General features: G+C 39.5%; 1 protein-coding gene across 1 annotated transcript in view; it reads left to right on the top strand.

Moving 5' to 3' along the window:
• Positions 1-123: 123 nt before the first annotated feature.
• The window catches only part of LOC309969584 (cytosolic 5'-nucleotidase 1B-like), a gene marked incomplete at both ends in the record, with an annotated part of 28,435 nt that continues 6,018 nt past the window's right edge, over positions 124-22,540 (top strand). Inside the window, 11 exon segments of the mRNA XM_082851426.1 lie at positions 124-156; positions 2,092-2,184; positions 2,512-2,673; positions 2,677-2,694; positions 3,304-3,441; positions 4,757-4,898; positions 4,901-5,235; positions 5,538-5,705; positions 6,837-6,966; positions 9,622-9,744; positions 10,149-10,333. Of these exon segments, the coding sequence (XP_082707552.1) occupies positions 124-156; positions 2,092-2,184; positions 2,512-2,673; positions 2,677-2,694; positions 3,304-3,441; positions 4,757-4,898; positions 4,901-5,235; positions 5,538-5,705; positions 6,837-6,966; positions 9,622-9,744; positions 10,149-10,333 (1,527 nt within the window).

The following is a 22,540-nucleotide window of genomic DNA, read 5'->3' as shown; positions in this document are numbered from 1 at the left end:
CATGTGATGTCATAAATTTGACATTCTAAACGCAGACCTAGACTGAGCAACAGAAACAACAGGAAATGGAGCTGGGGAGAGGAAAACCTGCATAACAACAAAAGAATTTCAATAGTTAAAGAAATGAGTCAAACATCTCTGAAACAGAAAAAGAAGGTCAGTGAATTGAATGTCCTAGAATCTTGCCAAAGAACTGAGGAAATGTAGATATCAGTCCCTCATTTGCCTCTGGAAATGCTCTGCAGCCATCAAATTTCAGATGATGATCACACACAGAGGCAAAAGGAGAGTAAAGAACATGAAGAGCGGAGAAAAAGGAGATTAAATCATGTGGTATAAGTCCATCCAATAAGTCAGCACTTACTGAGCAAATGCTCATATGTTAGTGGTAAGAGGCAAAAGCACAGTTGCTATCTTTGAAGAATGCACAACCTAGTAGGAAAGAGAATACATAAAGTACAATTCAGTACTCAGTAAAAGTATGTACAAAAGACACAGAGGGATGTTTAATACTGGGAACTTCTCCCAGGTCGTGCTGAGCTTGGTTCTGAAGAACACTGAAGGGAAAAGGAGGTTATAAGATATAAGGGTGTTATATAGACAAATACAAGTCATTTGGCAAAAACAGAACATAGAGTGTAGAGTGGAGGGCACACAAGTTGGAGGTAGACAGGATACATCATGAGACTCCTGGGTCTCTCTAACCAAGCGAATGAAGAGTGTATCCAGAAATGAAGCATAAGCAGATTTACATTTTATAAATATCACCCTAAATAAATGGGGTAGATGGAACTAGAAGTTGAGAGGATTTAAGGCCATGAAATCTGGTCAAAAGCCACATTCTAAGAATGCAGACCCATAACGATCTGAGGTCTGGAACAGGAATGGAGAAGAGGGACTAGATTTAAAACACAGACCCATAACGATCTGAGGCCTGGAACAGGAACAGAGAAGAGGGACTAGATTTAAAATGCAGACCCATAACAATCTGAGGCCTGGAACAGAAACGGAGAAGAGGGACTAGATTTAAAATGCAGACCCATAACGATCTGAGGCCTGGAACAGGAACGGAGAAGAGGGACTAGATTTAAAATATCTTTTGGAGTAAGCAACAGGACTTCATGGTGATAGTGTTGAGGGGGTTGATGGAAAGATTTTAGGACTAGTTCTAGGATTATACAGCTATGCCATTCTCTTCAGACATAGACTCAGTCACTCAACTAACATCAACTAGATTTTTCCTAGGTTCAAGGCACAGAGCATAAAGAGATTAACAGACTGCCCCTGAGCACTTTGTTCTATGCTAGAAGTTGAGCTCCTTAAACAGATAAATAACACTAATCTTGATTGCATTACAGCTACTGAATTGGCAGGAAACAATGGAAACACTGCTCTAATACAACAGTATTTCCTGCAGTTGAAAATGAAAACAAATATTTGAATAGATGTCCATGAAATAAGCCATTTTCTTCTGCTCCCCTACATGGTCTTCCCTATTAGTTCGTTAATAAGAGACCTCTTTTCACTCTTGATGCTATGAATAGTTAGAGAACATGAACAGAAGACATGCCTGTTGACTGATCTGTACAGGATTAAAGTGCTTGATTTAAAAAATCTATTATTGATGAGGCTCAGATCGACAGAAAATTGGTTTATGAATAAAACAAACAAGAGAAGTTTCAGTTCTACATGGCAAATGAAAAAGTTCCATAAGTAGCAATCTTCAGAGTAACAGAGAAAAGAAGTTGTTCTGTGTGAGCAGCTTCACATTTAACTCCAAGTCCTACTGACCCCTGGGAAATTCTCCCACAGCATTTCCCATGTTACCATTTTGTAAATGATAAATGCTTCATGTCTCAAATCTATAAACCAACAAATTTCTATATTAAAAATCTGTTTGTATAGTTGTCTGATATATGTTCTTTTTACTGATGCTTGTTAGAACAGAGGAAAAATAATATCTATATTTATATTTTTGATAGTGGCAAAGAGACAAATTCTAACTTTCATTTAACCTTTGATTCCCCAAACCCAAGGTTTCTAATGCCCCGAGATGAAAAATTAATAAACATTCTTTCTTTCCATATTAAGAATGAGACTGGACCGAGGTACTCAAAAGACAGCCTAGAAGTAGACAAATCTAGAATGGATTCTGAGAAATCAGGAGTTCATCTGAGCACTCAGGTGAGCTGACCTCTTCAGAGTTGGTGAGAGAATTAAAGAGCAGACAGCATAATAAAAAAATATTAGCGGGCAGGGGAGCTTGGGGAGAAAAGACTGAGCTATCAAGATTTGTATTAAGGGATACCTAATGTCCTCGTGGCAAGGTTAAGAAAATACTAGAAGAAGCTGGCCCCTGCCTACCCATCCAGCACACATCCCAATGTTCATGCAGAATAAATGACGTAGAAACCTCTGCTCAGCCTGTGGGAGGAGACTGGCCTTTGTTCAAATCAGGGAGGGAAGGCGAGTCTGGCCATCGCATTGACCATCTTCTGCACCATCTTTCAGATGAGGCGTGCAGTCATACCGCATCACTCGCTGAGATGCTGCCCCATGCGGGGTCACTCGTCGTGTAGACGCTGCCTTTGTGCAGCTGAGGGAAAAGTGCTTCTTGGCCCCTGCTGCACGATACGTATTTATATTCACATGTGCCTGTTGTGGGAGCAGGGCTAGCAGATCACCGTGATCAGGGTGAGCCGAGACCAAACTACTGACTTTGGAGGGGAGCTACAGGCAATCCGGGTGAGGGGAAGAATACGGGGATGGAAACTTCCACTTGCCTCTCCATGGTCTCCTCCATCCTGTTCCTCCCAAAGGCAGTGCTAGAGGGCGCTATTCCCTCTTCTGCAGCTGCCTGGGAGCCCCGCTACAGCCTTGTTGAGGTACCAGTGGCCTTCATCTTTGTAATCTGGTCAAAAATGTTGGGTATGTCTTTTCAGCATCTGCTAACAAGCTTATCCTTAAGGGCGGAAGTGGGGAAAAGGGAGGAAAAAGCCTCAACTCTACTAAGTTCCGCATAAGAGGAGTCACAGGTGAAAACCTATGAGATATCAGACTTGTTTCTTGGTTTTGGATGCTCTTCCAGGTAGATTCCCACTTTATTGCTCCTCACAGAAGTTAGGATTGGGCCAGAGCTAGAATAATACACAAGGGCCAGGACTGAATTACACGTCGTAGAGGGCAGGGGCCTTCTCACTGATCACTGCTATATTTGGCTTGCCATGGCTGTTTCGTAAGCATATGTGTGGGAGGACTCGGTGGTGGGGCATTACACTCCTGGGTCTCTTCTCTCCTTGAAAGGGATCACGAGAATTAACCTTGCTGAAGACAGACTCTCGAGGGTACCTAGTGAGAAATCAGTGGTCTCGAACTTCACGGAGCCCATCCACCAGAGCTCCATCAGGAGGTGAGTCCAGAAGCAAGAACACAAGTCTTAAGGAAGAGATGGGAATGAAAGGGAAGAGTACACGCCATAAGAATAATAATAATAACATAGATTGATGCTTTCCATGCACCAGGCCCTGTTCCGCGTACTTTATATCTTTTAGCTAACTTAGCCCTCACAGACTCCCACCCCCATCAATCCCCAGAGTAAGAAAACCGAAACACAGAGTAACTTCCCTAAGATTTCACACTAGTAAGGCTCATAGAGCTAGATTAAAACCTAGGATCTCTAGGTCTATAACCTGCACATTGAATGATTAAACTCCATGGTTTCTCCTTCCTTCCTTCACACATTCAAAAACTATTCATTGAGTACCCAAGACTCAGAAGAGGGGGTGAAAATGTCAACAAAGGAGATAAACTGTTGAAGAGTATTAGGTTGTGTGACGCTTTGAGCCCTTAACTAGGCCTAGTCACATAAGAAGAAAAAGTTTGTTGTGAGAATTAGTTTTTGGATGCAGAGTGTGACACAGGCCCAGACACTGGGAGAACCAATCCATCTGTCTCTGTGAGGACTGGCTCAATAATCTAACCAAGAACATGCCCTTTGAAACGTGTGAAATAATCACAAAAACTGGAATAATATATGGATGCTTAATAATCTATCTCATACCTTAGTGAAGGAGTCCTTTCTCTAGAATGACTAGAACCAGTTCCTATTTAGGAAGATGATTCTCTCCAACTGAGCTTCACTGGCACAAGAAGTTCTGAAGGTGATGGGGAGACACTTAATTCTCCAGCCTACTGACCTTCCCAGCACTCACTGCATTAATCACAGAGCAAATGTGGAGACGGATGCCCCTGAGGTGCTTTGCAGAGCCTTCTGGTGGGAACTTCTGGTCTAGCTGCTCATCAGGTTAACTGGAGGTCACAGATGGAGGCAGTGGCAAGCAAGGTCCCTTCCTCAAGCCTTCTGTCCTACCTGAAGGTCTCTGACTGAGCAGGTATATGTGAAGAAAGTGACAGAACTTTGCCAACTATGTGCCAGCTACCTAGGGGCAAGGAAGAGGACCTCTACCCTATCTACTCCAAAAGAAAAAAAAAAGTGTGAGGTGCTGATGGAACAACTGGGGGGAAATGAAAGCTGTCTGTCTCTGGGTCCATGTAACAGAAATGTCTAATATATGGAGCCTTGAAATGTCTGAGCCCCTTTAAGCCCTACTTAAAGGAGCTGAGATGAACCAGGATTCACCTAAGAGCTGGGAATGGAACACAGAGAAGGGGACAGCTCCTTGACCCCGGCTGGGCAGAGGTGAGGACGGGGACCCTAGGCGGGCATCTAACTCAGAAGCCCACTTTCTTGCTCCAGCCCCCCAGTAGCTCCAAGACCTCCCGGACTTCATCCACCTCCCCTAGCCATCAAGAGTCACCAAAGCCGCTGTCAGCGCAGCGCTCGCCACCCACACCAACCATGCCGCTCGACTCACGTTCTTCCACGACCCCTGAGGTCCAGCTCCAGACGGGTCCCGGCGCAGCACCAAGATGGCTGAGAAATCCAACGCCTGGTCTCCCGGCCCAGGGCGGGAAATCCAAGCGGGCCAGTACACACGAGAGTTGCGGGACTCGCGAGATTCCAGGGATACGCACCAGCGGGAATATCCGCGCACGCCCCCCACTGAAAGGAAATCCTGTGCCCAGCGCAGGGCTCTCTACCCGTCACAGCTGGATCAAGACTGTATTCCTGACCTGGTCAGGCAACGAGAGGAAGAGGCGGACGAGGACGATGCCTACTGGGCATCCGTGAGAACACTGTACGAGAAGTCACCGAGCTGCTCGCGCCCCAGGCCGGTGAGCAGGGCCCGCCTCCGCTGGTACCCGGGTTGCCGCTCCACGCAGCCCCGCATCCGGACCTCTCTCAGCCTCCCTCCTGTCCATGGTATAGGGAAGTTCACCCAGCCCCCTGCTTCTCCTCCCTGAACCTACCCCTTGGCACAGTAGCCCCCAGGACCCAGCCCTTGGCTGTCTCCAGCATCCCAGTCCTCCAAGCCGGGACCCAAGTGTTTCCTTCCCACCCTGCCCTTGGATGAGGCCCATTCCTGATCCCTTTAGGTCTGTGTGACTCGTCCTCCTGTCGGTGCCCCTCTCTGCAGCCCAAACCCAAGCATGCCATCACCATCGCTGTGTCATCCCGTGCGCTCTTCAACGTGGTGGACGGCAGGAAAATCTACAAGGAAGAGGGTCTGGAAAAGTCCATGGAGTATCAGCTTTTCAATGAGAATGTCGTGCTGGCCCCAGGGCCGGCCTTCCGCTTTGTCAAGGTATTCTGCAAAGCTGTCTTCGGCCTTCCAGGACTCTGGATGGCAGGGAAGGACTCATGCTAATCCCTGGGATCTCATCCAGGTTTCCTTATAATTCCTAATCCACCCTTGTCATTCTTGCCTTTTTTAAGTCTACCCCAGGTCAGTTTATATTTTCACAGAAGCTTCCACACTGTTGAGGGAGGGACTGCAGCCCTAGATTTGGAATGCTGAGCTTTCCCTAAGTGGAGTCCAAATTCTGAGACCTGTAACAGAAACTTTTGTCCTCTCCATAGAAGGAGCAGTAACCAGAAGCAATAATGAGTTTATGATTCCAAGCAGTAGAAATAAAACACCTCATTCAAATAAGATTAAATTCACTTTCGCTGCTCTTGCCCCAAACACAGCATATTAAGAAACTCAAGATGCTCTTGGCACTTAGGGGCATGACTTTAATAGAGAAAGTAAGGTTCTTGGAACTTACACTGAAATGTATAGCACTTATAGCTCTGATCCCCTATATAACTTATACAAATATTACACAATGACATCATAACCAGGCAGAAACAAATGACACCTCCACGTGTTGTAAGTAGAAAGTAGTTATGAGGCATAGTGGAAGCATGAGAGGAAACCACAAACCTATTCTAAAGACTCATGTTTTAAAAAATACACAAAATGCTCACTTTGGCAGCACATGTGCTAAACTGGAACAACACAGAGACCATTAGCATGGCCTCTGCACAAGGATAACATGAAAATTCTTGAAGCAGCCTATACTTTTCACAATAAAAAATAATCATCAGATCAAGAAAGGCAGGTTTTATGAATCAAAAACAAAAATAGACAAACCATGAAAGGGTTAGCCTGATCCTATCTATGTACCTCACAGAAATAATTCTAGTAAACCAAATGTTGTAACAGTTTTCAACAAACATTACCCATCTTTCAGTAAACATTAACTGAGGTCCTATGTATGGGAGGCTGAAAATACTGAACTGAATGGCATAACCCTGACTTAAAGGAGCCACAGTCTCTCAGTGAAGAGTCTTCAGGGCTTGAATTGGACACCTATGGGATCCTTTCTATCCAGACCCCCAATGCCCACTTTGCCTGGCCCTCTTTACACACATTTGTGTTTGTAACCTTCAGGCACTGCAGCACGTCAATGCTAGACTCCGTGAGCTGTATCCTGATGAACAGGACTTATTTGATATTGTTCTGATGACTAATAACCATGCCCAAGTGGGAGTGCGGCTTATAAACAGCGTCAATCACTATGGTAAGTAAAATAAATACCGTGTGGAAGAACAGCTCGCTGCTCTGGAAGAGAGAAGCCATGTTATTTTGCTCACTGTGGCCTAACTAATGCAGTGTCTGATAGTGACACCCCCTTCTGCGTGAGGAATGTTTATTTGCCTATGTCAGAACAAGAGAGGCCATGTTCATTTTTAACTTCAGCACAGAGTTGGGCCCAAAGCTCTGGACTTAACTTGTCAAGTGTGAATTTCAAAGTCTTAATCCCAGGTCCTGCAATATATTTCTCTGTTTTATGTTTTTCACTTCTGAACTTGACTTCAAGGAGCCGTCAACCCAGGGCTTTCTCTGTGTGATCAGACTTCCTGCTCACCACAGACGCATGTTAAAGGTTTAAAGGTTTTTACCTTTCCTTTCCACTCTTAACATCTGACTCGCCCCGGCTGCTCTCCCCACACATCAAATTCATACTCATGCCAGCAAAACTGTCTTTATTCCTTTACAGGGAAAATTGGTTTGACACTAGTCTCTTCGTAGCATTTCCATTAGTGTGTTGGTGACTTTAAGGGGAGGTCCCCATTTTTCCTCTTATGAATTTACCTGACTTCTTATGTGAGGACCTTTAGCCCATTTTCTAAGTGACATATCCAGTCTTAAGGGTATGTCAAGTCAAAATAAGGTTTAAATTTGGCATATTTAACTTCTAGGCTCAAATTAGGCATATTTATAAATAATCACTATCTATTACAAGTTATAAGTTTTATATTATATTATCCTAATTATAAGGCCAACGTCTTACTGATACACAGTTGAAAATATGTTTACCTTTCAAAAACGCAGTCTTCACAGTATTATGCTATGAAAAGAGAGAATATATATAAAAGCGTTGGCAGAGGTGAGTGGTGTAATCACTCAATAAAGGACAGCTATTATTTCTACAAGACAGCCTTATTTGATTTAGTAGGTGATGTAAGTCTACCTATCCCTCACCACACTAAGCCCATTGAGCTTAGTAGCATGAGAAATTCTACTTATTTACATACTAATTCTGTTAATGAACAGATAAAGCCCAGTCTTGCGCAGCCTTGCTCATGGAATAACAACTTTTCACCTGAAGAGTCAGTTACCTTCTCTCGGGGCTGAAGGCAGTTTGTATCTCCCTTCGCTGTGGTCTTTTCTATATTATAATTATCTGTCTACATGCCTGGCTCCTTAGTGAATTGTGATCTCCTTGAGAAGAGGGACGATGTTTTCACCATTTCTGAAGTCCCCAGTACCACCAAATAATTTCTGATCATTAAATTAGTATTATTTAAGGATTTGTAGAGTACACTTTTATGCCACTTATGCCCAATGTTGGTTTAAGTGGAAAAGTGAGAGTATTTCGTCCATACCACGGCAAACACTTCCACTTCAGCTGTGCATAGATCCTATCCACTCTCTTGGTCCATGCAGATGATAAACAACTGACTAGCTGGCTCAGCAACAACTGGCTCAAAATTCTGCTTTATGTCATCTGCAGCTGCCCAGTTTTATCATATATCCAAAAACACTTTGAATGGGTACATCGCTTATATACTTAATGTTATACCTTAGTTATTCTCACATCATTGGAACCATGGTTTGCTCTTATAAATAATCCTGTGCTGAGACCTTTCTACATAAATCTTTATCAGAGTTTCAGATTATTCCCTTAGGATAAACTCTTTAAAAAAGGAATCCTAGGGCTTCCCTGGTGGCGCAGTGGTTGAGAGTCCGCCTGCCGATGCAGGGGACACAGGTTCGTGCCCCGGTCCGGGAAGATCCCGCATGCCGCGGAGCGGCTGCGCCCGTGAACCATGGCCGCTGAGCCTGCGCGTCCGGAGCCTGTGCTCCGCAACGGGAGAGGCCACAACAGTGAGAGGCCTGCGTACTGCAAAAAAAAAAAAAAAAAGGAATCCTACATCAAAAGGTATAAGCTGCTTAAAAGCTATCAATACTTTTATCAATAAATATCAAATTACTTTCTAGACAGCTTGTACCAATTTACACTTTCATCCATAGTGTATGTAAGTGCCTATTTTATAAACCTCTCACCAACATCTAGTGGGGTTTTTTAACTGTTGTTGATTTGAAAGGCATTTAATGGTATATTAATGTCAGTCTGCTAATGATTGCATTTAAAATTTCAAGTCAAGAGAGACAATTTCAGACCTTCTGTTGTTGTTTTGGGGAAATAGTTTAAATGCTATCACTACTTGCTATTACTATTGTATTGTTACTAAAGAAATACTAAAATGGTACTTAAAAACAGAGCCACATCTTAACTGGCCCTCTCAAAAAGTGAGGATGCTGTAGCTAAAGAAAAAGTGCGCTGTTCTAGTCTAGACAAGAGTCAATGTGAAGCACTGGGCTTAGACAGTCTTTATGTCTCCATTTCCTTTTCTGTAACGAGGATAATAATGCCTGCCATAACAGCTGTGTGAGAGTAAACTAGCATGGCCTATCTGGATATACTTCATAAACCATCATGCACCGTTATATAAAATAGCTGAGACATTTTTCAATATTGGTACTACAAAGGTAGTTCTAAAACTGCAGTAGGCACTCATTTATTCCTAAGGTAACTCTCACTTGCATTTCCAGTAAGTATATTGTCTTTAGTCTCTGACGTAACAAAGTCTTTCTTGCCCGATAATAGGATTACTAATTGACCGGTTCTGTCTGACTGGTGGAAAAAGCCCCATGGGCTATTTGAAGGCATATCTTACCAACTTGTATCTTTCTGTGGATTCTGAAAAAGTACAAGAAGCAATACAAGAAGGTATTACTTAGTTTCCTCTCTCTAGTTAATAAAGAGGTCTGCACTAGTGTTTCATTCCATTGGCCTTCACGTATGATTATGTGGTTTACGTCGTCCTTGGGTTTTCTGCTAAGGTGTTTCCACAAGTGGCAGCCCGTAAGTTTGTCTTTTAGAGCTTTCACCTTCATGGAGGTGGACATCTTCAGTGATTATCCTACACCCATTTTACACTTTCCCATCCCTTATAGAAACGGAGGCAGTACAAAGATGACTGTTTCGAGATGTGTGGTTGTGAAGAAGAGTTGTGTTGTCAGGTAATAGCGAGAGAGGAAATTCGAGGTCTGGGAAGAATTTTTTTCTTTTTAAATAGACACTAAAACATATGGTCCTAAGAAGAGTATTAATTAATTCCAACGGTCTTCCAGGGATCGCCTCTGCAACAATGTTTGATGGAGCCAAAGACATGGCTTACTGTGACACACAGCTCCGTGTGGCCTTTGATGGGGATGCCATCCTCTTTTCTGATGAGTCTGACTATATTACCAAGGAGCACGGGCTGGACAAATTCTTTCAACATGAAGCACTATTTGAGAATAAGCCTCTTGCTCAGGTAGGTTCAATGAGCTCTAATTAATTTTGATCTACTGATTTTCCAATATACCAATATATATATTTCTTCATTGTGATGACTTTTAAAATTTTTTAGGCAGGCCACTCCTAACTTCTTATCCTTTGTAGTTTTCTCCCCTTGTTTCATGAATTCCTCATTTTAAAGCATCTGCTGCCAACTATTTTTAATTTTAGTGTTCTTTTATCTATCCTTTTGGAATGTTTCTATGATCTTCTCATGAGAAAGAGTTCATCTCCTCCAAATTATGAGTAACAGAGGTAATACGGCTTACCAGTTAGCCATTTCTACATAATAGTTCTCAAAATAGTAAGGTTATTTCCAATAGGTCAGTAAACATTTGTTGAACCTCTCTGTCCATACCCTTAAACTCCATAAAGGTAGCACTTAATTGAGAAAAATCTGCAAAACTGAGAGTTTAAATTAAATCAAATAATGAGCTCCAAGCAAGTACAAAGTATGAACAATTAAAATTTTAGGTTTTTTGGAATCAATCCATGAACCAAAGTGTTAAAGTCATGGTCTAAAATGAACAAAACCTGCAATTTCTGAACCAAAGGAGATTTGAACATCAAAGTATTCTCCAAAATGAATATGAAATGATGGATCATTCAGTTTTAATCTATGAATCTTACCTAGGCCTTTCTTTTAAATTGGCCTTTTTTTTCTCAGCTCTTCTTGAACTTAAGACCTTAAATATCGTTAGTTTTATTACATTTATAAAAGTAGGAAGAGACTAATTGAAAGATGAAAGTTTTACTAACTCACCTCACATTACAGCAAGTGATACTTAAATTCTGTGTGTTTTTGTGTGTGTATGTTTAACTTCACAGTCCCTTCCTAAATAGCTTCTTTAGAAGTCTTGAGCTCATGTCAAAAAGTTGTTCAGTGTTAACAAAGTTTACTATTGAGAGGAAAACCCTTTGTTATATTTTGCATAAGTCTGCTTTGCTGAAAGTTAGAGCCCATTGTACATTAGCCTTTAAGCATTATTAAAATGTTCAAGATCTCTAAAACAGAGCACTTAAAAAGAAAAAAAAACTTCAGAACAAGAATTATTTCAAGATAATCTTAAAATACCATTTTTTTCATCTCAGGGAAAGAATCCAAATTTCTTTTAGATTCTGTACTTATCAGTTCTTTTCTCCATATTTTAAAGCATTTTTCCCATTAAACAACTGAAATTGTGAAGTTCAACACTAGATATTGCAGGAATACCCAATGAATTCTTACTAAGCATACTTGTTTTCATAATGTGGTCCTTCTGACAGTGGAAAAATATGCTATTTTTCACATAGAAAGGGTAGCTTTCCTATAAAGACCAGGCTTTGCCAGATGTTTCCACTGATGAGAAGGAAGTTATGAGATATGATTCCGAACCAAGGCTTTCAACTATGTTGGTCATGGGGCTTATGGTTTCGTCATGACAATATCCCAATTGTCTCCAATGGAGGAGATCTGAGAGTCACCAGCAAATGGGACAGCTGGACAGGATTAATTTAGCCACTCTCATTGTAGCTTATAAAGCCTCCAGTGTGGTACCATGACAAGTAATGGATGTCTCCTGATTTGATCTCTATCTCATTTCACCATTCTGGGATAGTGATCTCCGTGTGTGTGTGTGTGTGTGTGTGTGTGTGTGTGTGTGTGTGTTTTAATCAAAATTGTTGAGGTATACTTTATATGTAGTATAATTCATCATTTTTAGTGCACGGTTCTGAGCGTTTTGACAAACATATGTGTACAGTCATGAAACCACGATCAAACTCAAAATACTCACAAAATTCCCTTGTGCTTCTTTGTAGTCATCCTAGCCCCCTATCCTCAGGATCTGTCAAACACTAATCTGATTTCTGTCCCTATAGTTTTGCCTTATCCAGGTGTCATATAAATGGAACCCCACAGGATGCAATCTTTTGAATCTGACTTATTTTACTTAGAATGATGCATTTGTGATTCACCTGTGTCATTCCCTGTATCCGTACTGCGTTCCTTTTTACTGCTGAGTAGTAGTCTGTTCTATGGATGTACCACATTTTTTCATACATTTACCTATTGGAAGATATTTAGGTCATTTCCAGTTTTTTGGCATTTATAAATAAAACTACTTTAAGCATTTGCATACAGGGTTCTGTGTAAATACAAAAATCTCATTTCTCATGGGTAAATACCTCGGGGTAGGATTGCTAGGTCACAGGATAAGTATGCATTTAACTTTATAGATAGTGCCAAACTATTTCCCAAAGTGGTCACACCACTTTGCATTTTCAATGAAAGATTTTTTGCTCTGCATCCTTGCCAGTATTTGGTAATGTCAGTTGGTTTTCATTTGTTTGTTTTAAGCTGTTCTGGTGGTTACATAGTTGTATCTCATTGTGGCTTTAATTTGCATTACCCTAATGATACATGATATTGAACATTTTATCAAGTGCTTATTTGCCATCATATTTATTCTTTGGCAAAAATATCTGTTCAGATCTCTTGCTCATGTGAATTGGGTTGTTTTTTATTTCATTATTGAGATTTGAAAATTCTTTGTATTACAATTCTAGATACAAGTCCTTTATCATATATTTGTTTTGCAAATATTTTCTCTCAGTCTGTCCTTGTCTTTTCACTCTTTTAATATTTTTCAGTGTCCTTCAATGAGCAGAAACTTATAATTTTAATGAAATTCAATTTATCTATTTGTTCTTTCATGAATTGTGCTTGTTATATCATATCTAAGAAATCTTTGCTAACCCAAGGCAAAAATTTCCTCCTATGTTTCTGAACAGAAGTTTTTACAATTTTATGGTTTTTTTTCAGAATTATTACCTGTTTGAGTTGATGCATTTGTGCAAAGTATTAAGGTTCATTTTTACTACTTATGGATATATCTTGTTTCAGCACTATTTGTGGAAAAGACTGGATTTCTTTTCCTTTAATATAGGTATCTGTCCTTTTGCCAATATCACACTGTCTTGATTATCATAGTTTTATAGTCAGACTTGAGATCTGGTGGCAGGAGTCCTCCAAATTTGTTATTTTTCAAAATTCTTTTGACATTCTGATTCCTTTGCATTTGCATATAAATTTAAAAATTAGCTTGTCCATTTCTAGAAAAAAATCCTGCTGAAATTTTTATTGTGATTATGTTGAATTTATAGCTTAATCTTGGGAGAATAGATATTTTAACAATATCAAGTTTTTCAGCCTATGGACATAATATATCTCTCCATTTATTTAGGTCATATTTAATTTCTTTCATCAGTGTTTTGTAGGTTTCAGCATATAGCTATCATACAAAGTTTATTAGATTCATACCTAAGTATTTAATAACTTTTGATGCTATTATAAATGATGCTTTAAATTTTTTAATTTCTAATTTGTTTATTGCAAATACACAGAACCACAATTTATTTTTGTATTTTGACTTTGTATCCTGCAACTTTGTTAAAATCACTTGTTAGTCATAATAAAATTTGTGTAGATTATTTAAGATTTTCTACATAGACAGTGTGGACTGTGAATAAAAACATGTTTCCAGGGCTTCCCTGGTGGCGCAGTGGTTGAGTCCGACTGCCGATGCAGGGGACGTGGGTTCGTGCCCCGGTCCAGGAAGATCCCACATGCCGCGGAGCGGCTGGTCACATGAGCCATGGCCGCTGAGCCTGCGCATCCGGAGCCTGTGCTCCACAACGGTAGAGGCCACAACAGTGAGAGGCCCGTGTACCACAAAAAAAAAAAAAAAAAAAAAAAACTTGTTTCCATTCTGTATGTCCTTTATCTTTCTTGCTTTATTACCCTTGCTAGTACATTCAGTACAATGTTCAATAAGCATTATGAGAGTGGACTTCCTTGCCTTATTCCCTGATCTTAGAGGGAGATCATTCAGTCTTTGACTCTTAAATATATTATCTACAGGTTTTCTGCAAGTTATCTACAGGTTTTTTGCAAGATGCCCTTTGTCAGGTTAAGGGAGTTACCTTCTATTCCTGTTTTGTTTTAGAGTTTTATAATAAATCCATGTTGAATTTTGTCATATGTCTTTCCTGTATCTATTGAGAAAAACATGTGGCTTCTCTAGTCTGTTGAAATATAAATTATATTGATGAATTGCATTGCTGGTATAAATTCAACTTGGTTATGTTGTATTATCCTTTTTATATATTGCTGGATCCAATCTGTTAAAATTTAGTTAAAAAATTTTTTTTGCCATTATGTTCTTGAGTGTTCTTTTCTTGTAATATCTTATAGAGTAATGCTGACCTTATAAAATGAGGTGGGTAGTATTTTCTCCCTGTCTATTTTCTGGAAGACTTTGTATTGGTATTATTTCTTCTGTAAATATATGGTAGAATTCTCCAGAGAAGCCATCTGGGCTTGGACTTTTCTATTTAGAATGCTTTTAACCAAGAGTTCAATTATTTTTGATAGATACAGAACTACTGTGCAGATTATCGCTTTCTTCTCTTTCCTCTTCTGGCAGTTTATGAGTTTGTGTCTTTCAAGGAATCTGTCCATTTCAGTTAAGTCACTGAATTAACGAGCATAAATATTCTCTCATATTTTACTATTATGATTTTACTATTTTTAGGAACTTTAGTGATGTAGCCCTTTTCATTCCTGATATTAGTAATATTTGCCTTCTCTCTTTTCTTCCCCCCTTGTGGTCAATCATGCTAGGCTTTAACAATTTTATTTATCTTTTTAATAACCAGCTCTTCCTAAGTTTTTAAAGGTGATTTGAGGCTGCTTTTCTATAATAAACATTTAATACTGTAAAATTTCCTCTAAATGCTACTATAGTTGCATCCTACAAATTTAGATAGGTGGTTTGTAATTTTTATTCAATTCAAAGTACTTTTTAATTCCCCGTAACTTTATCTTTGAGTTATTTATAAATGGGTTATTTGTGAAATTAAATTTGGAATTTTTCCAGATACCTTTCTGTTATTAATTCCAAGTAGAATTCTGTTGTAGTCAGATAATATGTTTTCTACGATTTCAACTCTTGAAATTTGTTGAGGATTATTTTATACCCAGAATAAATGGTCTTTCTTGGTAAATGTTTCTTGTCTACTTGAAAAGAATGTTTATCCTGCTGTTTTGGGGTTGAATATTCAATAAATATCAATTAGATTAGGTAAGTTAATAGTGTATTATTCAGGTTATATTGCCCAGGTGTTTAATATTGTCAGTGATTTTCTTTCTATTTCTTCTATCCACTATTGAGGAGGCAGCATTGAAGACTTCAAGTATAATTGAGGATTAATCTGTTACTCCTTTCAATTATATTATTTTTGCTTCATATATTTCTAATTTCTGTTGTTTGGTACCCAAATATTTAAGATTATTATATCTTCTTGGCAAATTAATCACTTTTCATTATGCAATGCCCCTCTCTCTGATATTCATACAGCCATTCTAGCTTTTTTTCTTTTTTGGACTGATGTTTGTATGGTACAACTTTTCTATGTTTTTACTTTTAACTATTTATGTTTTTACATATAAAATATCTCCATATTTAAATTGGTTTTCTTGTAGATATTACATAGTTTCTGTTGTTTTTCTGTACAATCTGACAATCCCTGTGTTTTAATTGCTGTTTTTAGATCTTATCTATTTATTTATTTGCAAGTTGACTAAGTTTTATTACAATCAAATTCTTTCTTTACAATTGGTTTACTCTTTTAATTAATTTTTATTGGAGTATAGTTGCTTTACAATGTTGTGTTACCTTCTACTGCACAGCAAAATGGATCAGCCATACATACATATATCCCCTCCATTTAGGACACTACAGTGCATTAAGTAGAGTTCCCTGTGCTATCCAGTATGTTCCCATCAGTTGTCTATTTTATACATAGTATAGATCATTTATATTTAATGTGATTATTACTTTGTTTGGATCAAAATCTACCATCTTCTTTTTCTATTTGTTTCATCTTTAATTAACTTTAGTTTCCTTTTATTATTTTTGCTTTTGAATTTATTGTGTAGAGTGTATGCTTTTAGGATTCCATTTTATCACCACTATTGATTTATTACTCATTTTAGATTTTACAGTGGTTACCATAGGATTTACAATATACAACATCAATTAATCACAGTCTACTTTCAAACAGTATTATGCCACATCATGTACAGTGTAAGAACCTTACAACAGTATACTCTCAATTCCTCCCTCCCATGTTTTGTGATATTGGCACACGTTTTACTTTCACCTATACTATAAACTCATAATACCTTGCTACTATTGTTTATTTGGGTAGTCAGTTATCTTTAAAGTGAATAAGGAAAAGACAAAAATATGTCTTTTGCATTCATCTTCATTTTAACCATTTCCAAGAATCTTCATTTCTTTGTGTAGATCTAGGTTTCTCCCTGGTATCTTATTCCTTGTGCCAGAAGACCATCTTTTTACATTTCATATAGAACTGATGTGCTGTTACCGAAGGCTCTTAGTTTTTTTTTTTTTTTCCTGAAAAACTCTTTACTCTCCTTCTTTTTTGAAAAATATTTTATTTTGACTGGCTATAGCTTTCTGCATTTACCCTATTTTTATTTGAGCACTCTACAGATACCCATTCATTGTCTTCTGACTTACATAAATTCTGAAAACAAATTGTTTGAGATTCTTATCTTTGGTCCTTTGTAAGTAATGTGTCTACTTTTCTCCGGCTGCCTTCAAGATTTTCTATATTTCTTTGTGTTTCAGCAGTTTGAATATGGTGTGTGTATATGTATTCCACAGTATTTTAATGCCCTGTTCTTTTTTTCCCCACTATTTTTTTCCCTTTATTTTCAGCTTGAGTAATTTCTACTGACCTATCTTCAAGTTCACTGATTCTTTTCTTAGCTATGTTGGCTCTATTAATGAGCCCATTAGAAGCATTCTTCATTTCTGTACCACAATTTTTATTTCTAACATTTCCATTCAACCCTTATCTCTTCCGTCTCTTTGTTGAAATTACTAGTCTACTCATATATGTCATCCACCTTTTAATACAGTTGTTAAGATATTAATCAGAGTTATTTTCAATTTCCTCTCTTACATTTATGACATTTAGGTCATCACTGCGTCTTCTGTTAATTACTTTCTCTTGAAAGTTAGTTGCTCTTTTAATTTATTTTTATTGTAGTCTCATAAATCTTTGATTAATTTCTAATCATAGTTTGTAGACAGTATAGGCTCTGGTAAATAGTATTTTTGCCTGCTAATAGGCATGGCTCCTCTTCTGCTAGCAATTAGTGTGATTGACTGAATCACCAAATCAGGCATTCGACTAGGTAAGCATTTTGTTGCTGCTGTTGTTACCTTCATTTCATCACAGGCTTCAAATTCCTCTGGTAGGTTACTGGAGGGTTTTTCATAACGTTCCTTCTCCATTTTCAGCTGTAGGCTTTCTCTTTGTGTCCATGCCTCATGGGTGGCGTCCACATTGTTACCATTCTCCCAACTGTTATTGTTTGACTCTGCCAGCTCAGGTGGTGATGTGAGAGGAAGGGACATTCTCTGTTGTCCCAGGTTAGTCTAAATCTAAGTGTGTACCCCCCTAGGTCTTAGGGATGAAGTTATATCATTGATCTCACCTTTCTCCCAGTGATAGGGGTGATATCTAATGGTCTGGGTCTCCTGCCCCTCTCCCAAGGGTGGAGGATTTTTCCTTCCCCTTCCCCCATAGCAGTAGATCTTTACCTGTTCCCTGGGGGTAACAGTGTTTGAAGCCGTTCTTCCAACAGTTTAATACTTTTGTCCCCTAGGAAGTATGGGACAAGGTAGATCTTTAGTCTTTTCTCACAGTGGCAGCTGCTCCTCTCCTCCACGTCTGCATCACCAAGGACTCTATTCTTTCATTTTCCACCCTGTCTGCAGTCCTTCTCATAAGAAACTAGTGAAATCCATAGGAAAAAAAAAAATCCTGTAAAACAGTGTGCATTTCTTGTGTCTGTGGCTTCCAGGGTTTCTATGTTCTCTCATTAGCCCATACTTGTCCTTTTCCAATTTGTTTTTAAAAATTACCTGAATTTTTCATACCTGCTTCTATGGCGTCTGGTATATCTTCCTTTAGTGCTCTGCCAAAGATGTGCCAGTTATTGAATTCCATCTGTCCTTGAAGATTTTTCCATAATTTTTTCCCTTAGGTTTCATGTTAGTCGGTTGCCCTGCTACCTCAGCTCTTTCATGGGCTCAAGAAAAATTATGATGTTTCAGATTATCTGGCTTTTTCTTGTTGTTAGGATAGGAGTAACAGTCTTTCCAGCTTTCTACATCCAAGGCAATCCAAATGTTCTAAATCATAGAACTCCTCAAAAAGGTATTTTCAAGTAACTTTCCTTCATGTTTCTATATTTTTTCTTGATAAATTACATACTTACACTACTGTACAAATATATAAACTGTTAAACATACCCCAAAATAGAAGAAAGAAAGAATGATATGGGTACCTGGTTTGAACATGGTGATATAAACTGACCAGGCCCTATTTATTCTCTTTGAAAATTACTCAAAAGCATCAGGGAGAGCCGTGTTCCTCTGTGTTTCAAAATCAAACTGTGAGCAGGGCGGCTTCTGCCAACAGTCACTGCCCCCCACTTTGTTTCTGTGGCCAAAAAAGTAATAACAATAATATGTTATAGTTTTTTTACCTATGTGACTTTTTATTTGTTTTTTTCTAATATGTGCAGCCTTAGACAAAGCAACATTAAACAAATGATCACATAGATAAGCCATGTTTGTGGAAAATGGTTTCCATGACAGCAGAGAAGAAGGGAGCTTCTGAATTGTGAAAACAAATCAATATTAAAATACTATCCATGCGGGCGCGAGCCGCGGCTGAAAGCGCGGAATCCAGAGACGGGCGCGAGCCGCGGCTAAAAGCGCGGACCCCAGAGACGGGCGCGAGCCGCGGCTGAAAGCGCGGAATCCAGAGGCGGACGGGAGACGTTAAGGCTGCTGCTGCCGCCACCGAGGGGCCTGTGTTCGAGCACAGGTCACTCTCCACACCCCTCTTCCGCGGAGCCTGTGCAGCCCGCCACTGCCAGGTTCCCGGGATCCAGGGACAACTTCCCCGGGACAGCGCACAGCGCGCCTCAGGCTGGTGCAAAGTCACGCCGGCCTTTGCCACCGCAGGCCCGCCCCGCACTCTGTGCCCCTCCGTCCCCGCCAGCCTGAGTGCGCCAGAGCCCCCAATCAGCGGCTCTTTTAACCCCATCCTGTCTGAGCAAAAAACAGACGCCCTCCAGCGATCTACACGCAGTGGCAGGGCCAAATCCAAAGCTTAGCCCTGGGAGCTGTGAGAACAAAGAAGAGAAAGGGAAATCTCTCCCAGCAGCCTCAGAAGCAGCGGATTAAAGCTCCACAATCAACTTGATATACCCTGCATCTATGGAATACCTGAATAGACAACCAATCATCCCAAATTAAGGAAGTGGACTTTAGGAGCAAGATCTATGATTTTTTCCCCTTTCCTCTTTTTGTGAATGTGTATGTGTATGCTTCTGTGTGAGATCTTGTCTGTATAGTCTTGCTTCCACCATTTGTCCTAGGGTTCTATCCGTCCATGTTTTTTTTTAATTTTTTTTTCTTAATAATTAATTTTAATAACAATATTATACTTTACCTTCGTTCTTTCTTTCTTTCCGTCCTTCCTTCCCTCCTTTAGACAACGAATCATCCCAAATTGAGGAGGTGGTCTCTGACAGCAAGATTTAGGATTTTTCCCCATTTACCTCTTTTAGTGAGGGTGTATGTGTACGCTTCTGTGTAAGATTTTGTCTGTATAGCTTTGCTTCCAACATTTGTCCTAAGGTTCTTTCCGTCCCTTTTTCTTTTTTTCTAAATAAGAATTTTTTAATTCAATAACTTTATTATACTTTATTTTATTTTTACTGTATCTTCTTTCTTTCTGTCTTTTTTCCTTCTTTCCCTCCTTCCTTCCTTCCTCTCTTCCTCCCTCCCTCCTTTCTTTCCTTCTTGCCTTCTTTCCTTCTTTGCTTCTTTCTTTCTTTCTTCCTTCCTTCCTACCCTCCTTTCCTTCTTTCTTTCCTCATACTTCTACTAATTCCCTCTACTTTTTCTCCCTTTTATCCTGAGCCGTGTGGATGAAAAGCTTTTGGTGCTCCAGCCAGGAGGCAGGGCTCTGCCTCTGAGGTAGGAGAGCCAACTTCAGGACACTGATCAACAAGAGACCTCCCAGCTCCACATAATATCAAATGGCGAAAATCTCCCAGAGACCTCCATCTTAACATCAGCACCCAGCTTCACTCAACGACCAGCAAGCCACAGTGCTGGAAAACCTATGCCAAACAACTAGCAAAACAGGAACACAACCCCACCCATTAGCAGAGAGGCTGCCTAAAATCATAATAAGGCCACAGACACCCCCAAACACACCACCAGACGTGAACCTGCCCACTAGAGAGACAAGATCCAGCCTCATCCACCACAACACAGGCACTAGTCCCCTCCACCAGGAAGCCTACACAACCCACTGAACCAACCTTAGCCACTGGAGACAGACATCAAAAACAGGAGGAACTACGAACCTGCAGCCTGCAAAAAGGAGACCCCAAACACAGTAAGATAAGCAAAATGAGAAGACAGAAAAACACACAGCAGATAAAGGAGCAAGATAAAAATGCACCAGACCTAACAAATGAAGAGGAAATAGGCAGTCTACCTGAAAGAGAATTCAGAATAATGATAGTAAGGTTGATCCGAAATCTTGGAGATAGAATGGACAATAGATTGGACATAATGCAAGAATCAGTTAACAAGGACCTAGAAGAACTAAAGATGAAACAAGCAACAATGAACAACACAATAAATGAAATTAAAAGTACTCTAGATGGGATCAATAGCAGAATAACTGAGGCAGAAGAACGGATAAGTGACCTGGAAGATAAAATAGTGGAAATAACTACTGCAGAGCAGAATAAAGAAAAAAGAATGAAAAGAACTGAGGACAGTCTCAGAGACCTCTGGGACAACATTAAACGCACCAACATTCGAATTATAGGGGTTCCAGAAGAAGAAGAGAAAAAGAAAGGGACTGAGAAAATATTTGAAGAGATTATAGTTGAAAACTTCCCTAACATGGGAAAGGAAATAGTTAATCAAGTCCAGGAAGCACAGAGAGTCCCATACAGGATAAATACAAGGAGAAATACGCCAAGACACATATTAATCAAACTGTCAAAAATTAAATACAAAGAAAGCATAATAAAAGCAGCAAGGGAAAAACAACAAATAACACATAAGGGAATCCCCATAAGGTTAACAGCTGATCTCTCAGCAGAAACCCTACAAGCCAGAAGGGAGTGGCAGGACATACTGAAAGTGATGAAGGAGAAAAACATGCAGCCAAGACTACTCTACCCAGCAAGGATCTCATTCAGATTTGATGGAGAAATTAAAACCTTTACAGACAAGCAAAAGCTGAGAGAGTTCAGCACCACCAAACCAGCTTTACAACAAATGCTAAAGGATCTTTTCTAGGCAAGAAACACAAGAGAAGGAAAAGACCTATAATAACGAACCCAAAACAATTTAGAAAATGGGAATAGGAACATACATATCGATAATTACCTTAAATGTAAATGGACTAAATGCTCCCACCAAAAGACACAGGTTAGCTGAATGGATACAAAAACAAGACCCTTATATATGCTGTCTACAAGAGACCCACTTCAGACCTAGAGACACATACAGACTGAAAGTAAGGGGATGGAAAAAGATATTCCATGCAAATGGAAGCCAAAAGAAAGCTGGAGTAGCAATTCTCATATCAGACAAAATAGACTTTAAAATAAGGACTATTAAAAGAGACAAAGAAGGACACTACATAATGATCAAGCAATCGATCCAAGAAGAAGATATAACAATTGTAAATATTTATGCACCCAACATAGGAGCACCTCAATACATAAGGCAAATACTAACAGCCATAAAAGGGGAAATCGACAGTAACACATTCATAGTAGGGGACTTAAACACCCCACTTTCACCCATGGACAGATCATCCAAAATGAAAATAAATAAGGAAACACAAGCTTTAAATGATACATTAAACAAGATGGACTTAATTGATATTTATAGGACATTCCATCCAAAAACAACAGAATACACATTTTTCTCAAGTGCTCATGGAACATTCTCCAGAATAGATCATATCTTAGGTCACAAATCAAGCCTTGGTAAAT

Source organism: Leucopleurus acutus, assembly GCF_964270905.1.
Source record: "Leucopleurus acutus genome assembly, chromosome: 12".
Classification (NCBI taxonomy): domain Eukaryota; kingdom Metazoa; phylum Chordata; class Mammalia; order Artiodactyla; family Delphinidae; genus Leucopleurus; species Leucopleurus acutus.
Note: the sequence above shows the minus strand (reverse complement) of the source record. Positions and strands in the feature narration are given on the sequence as shown.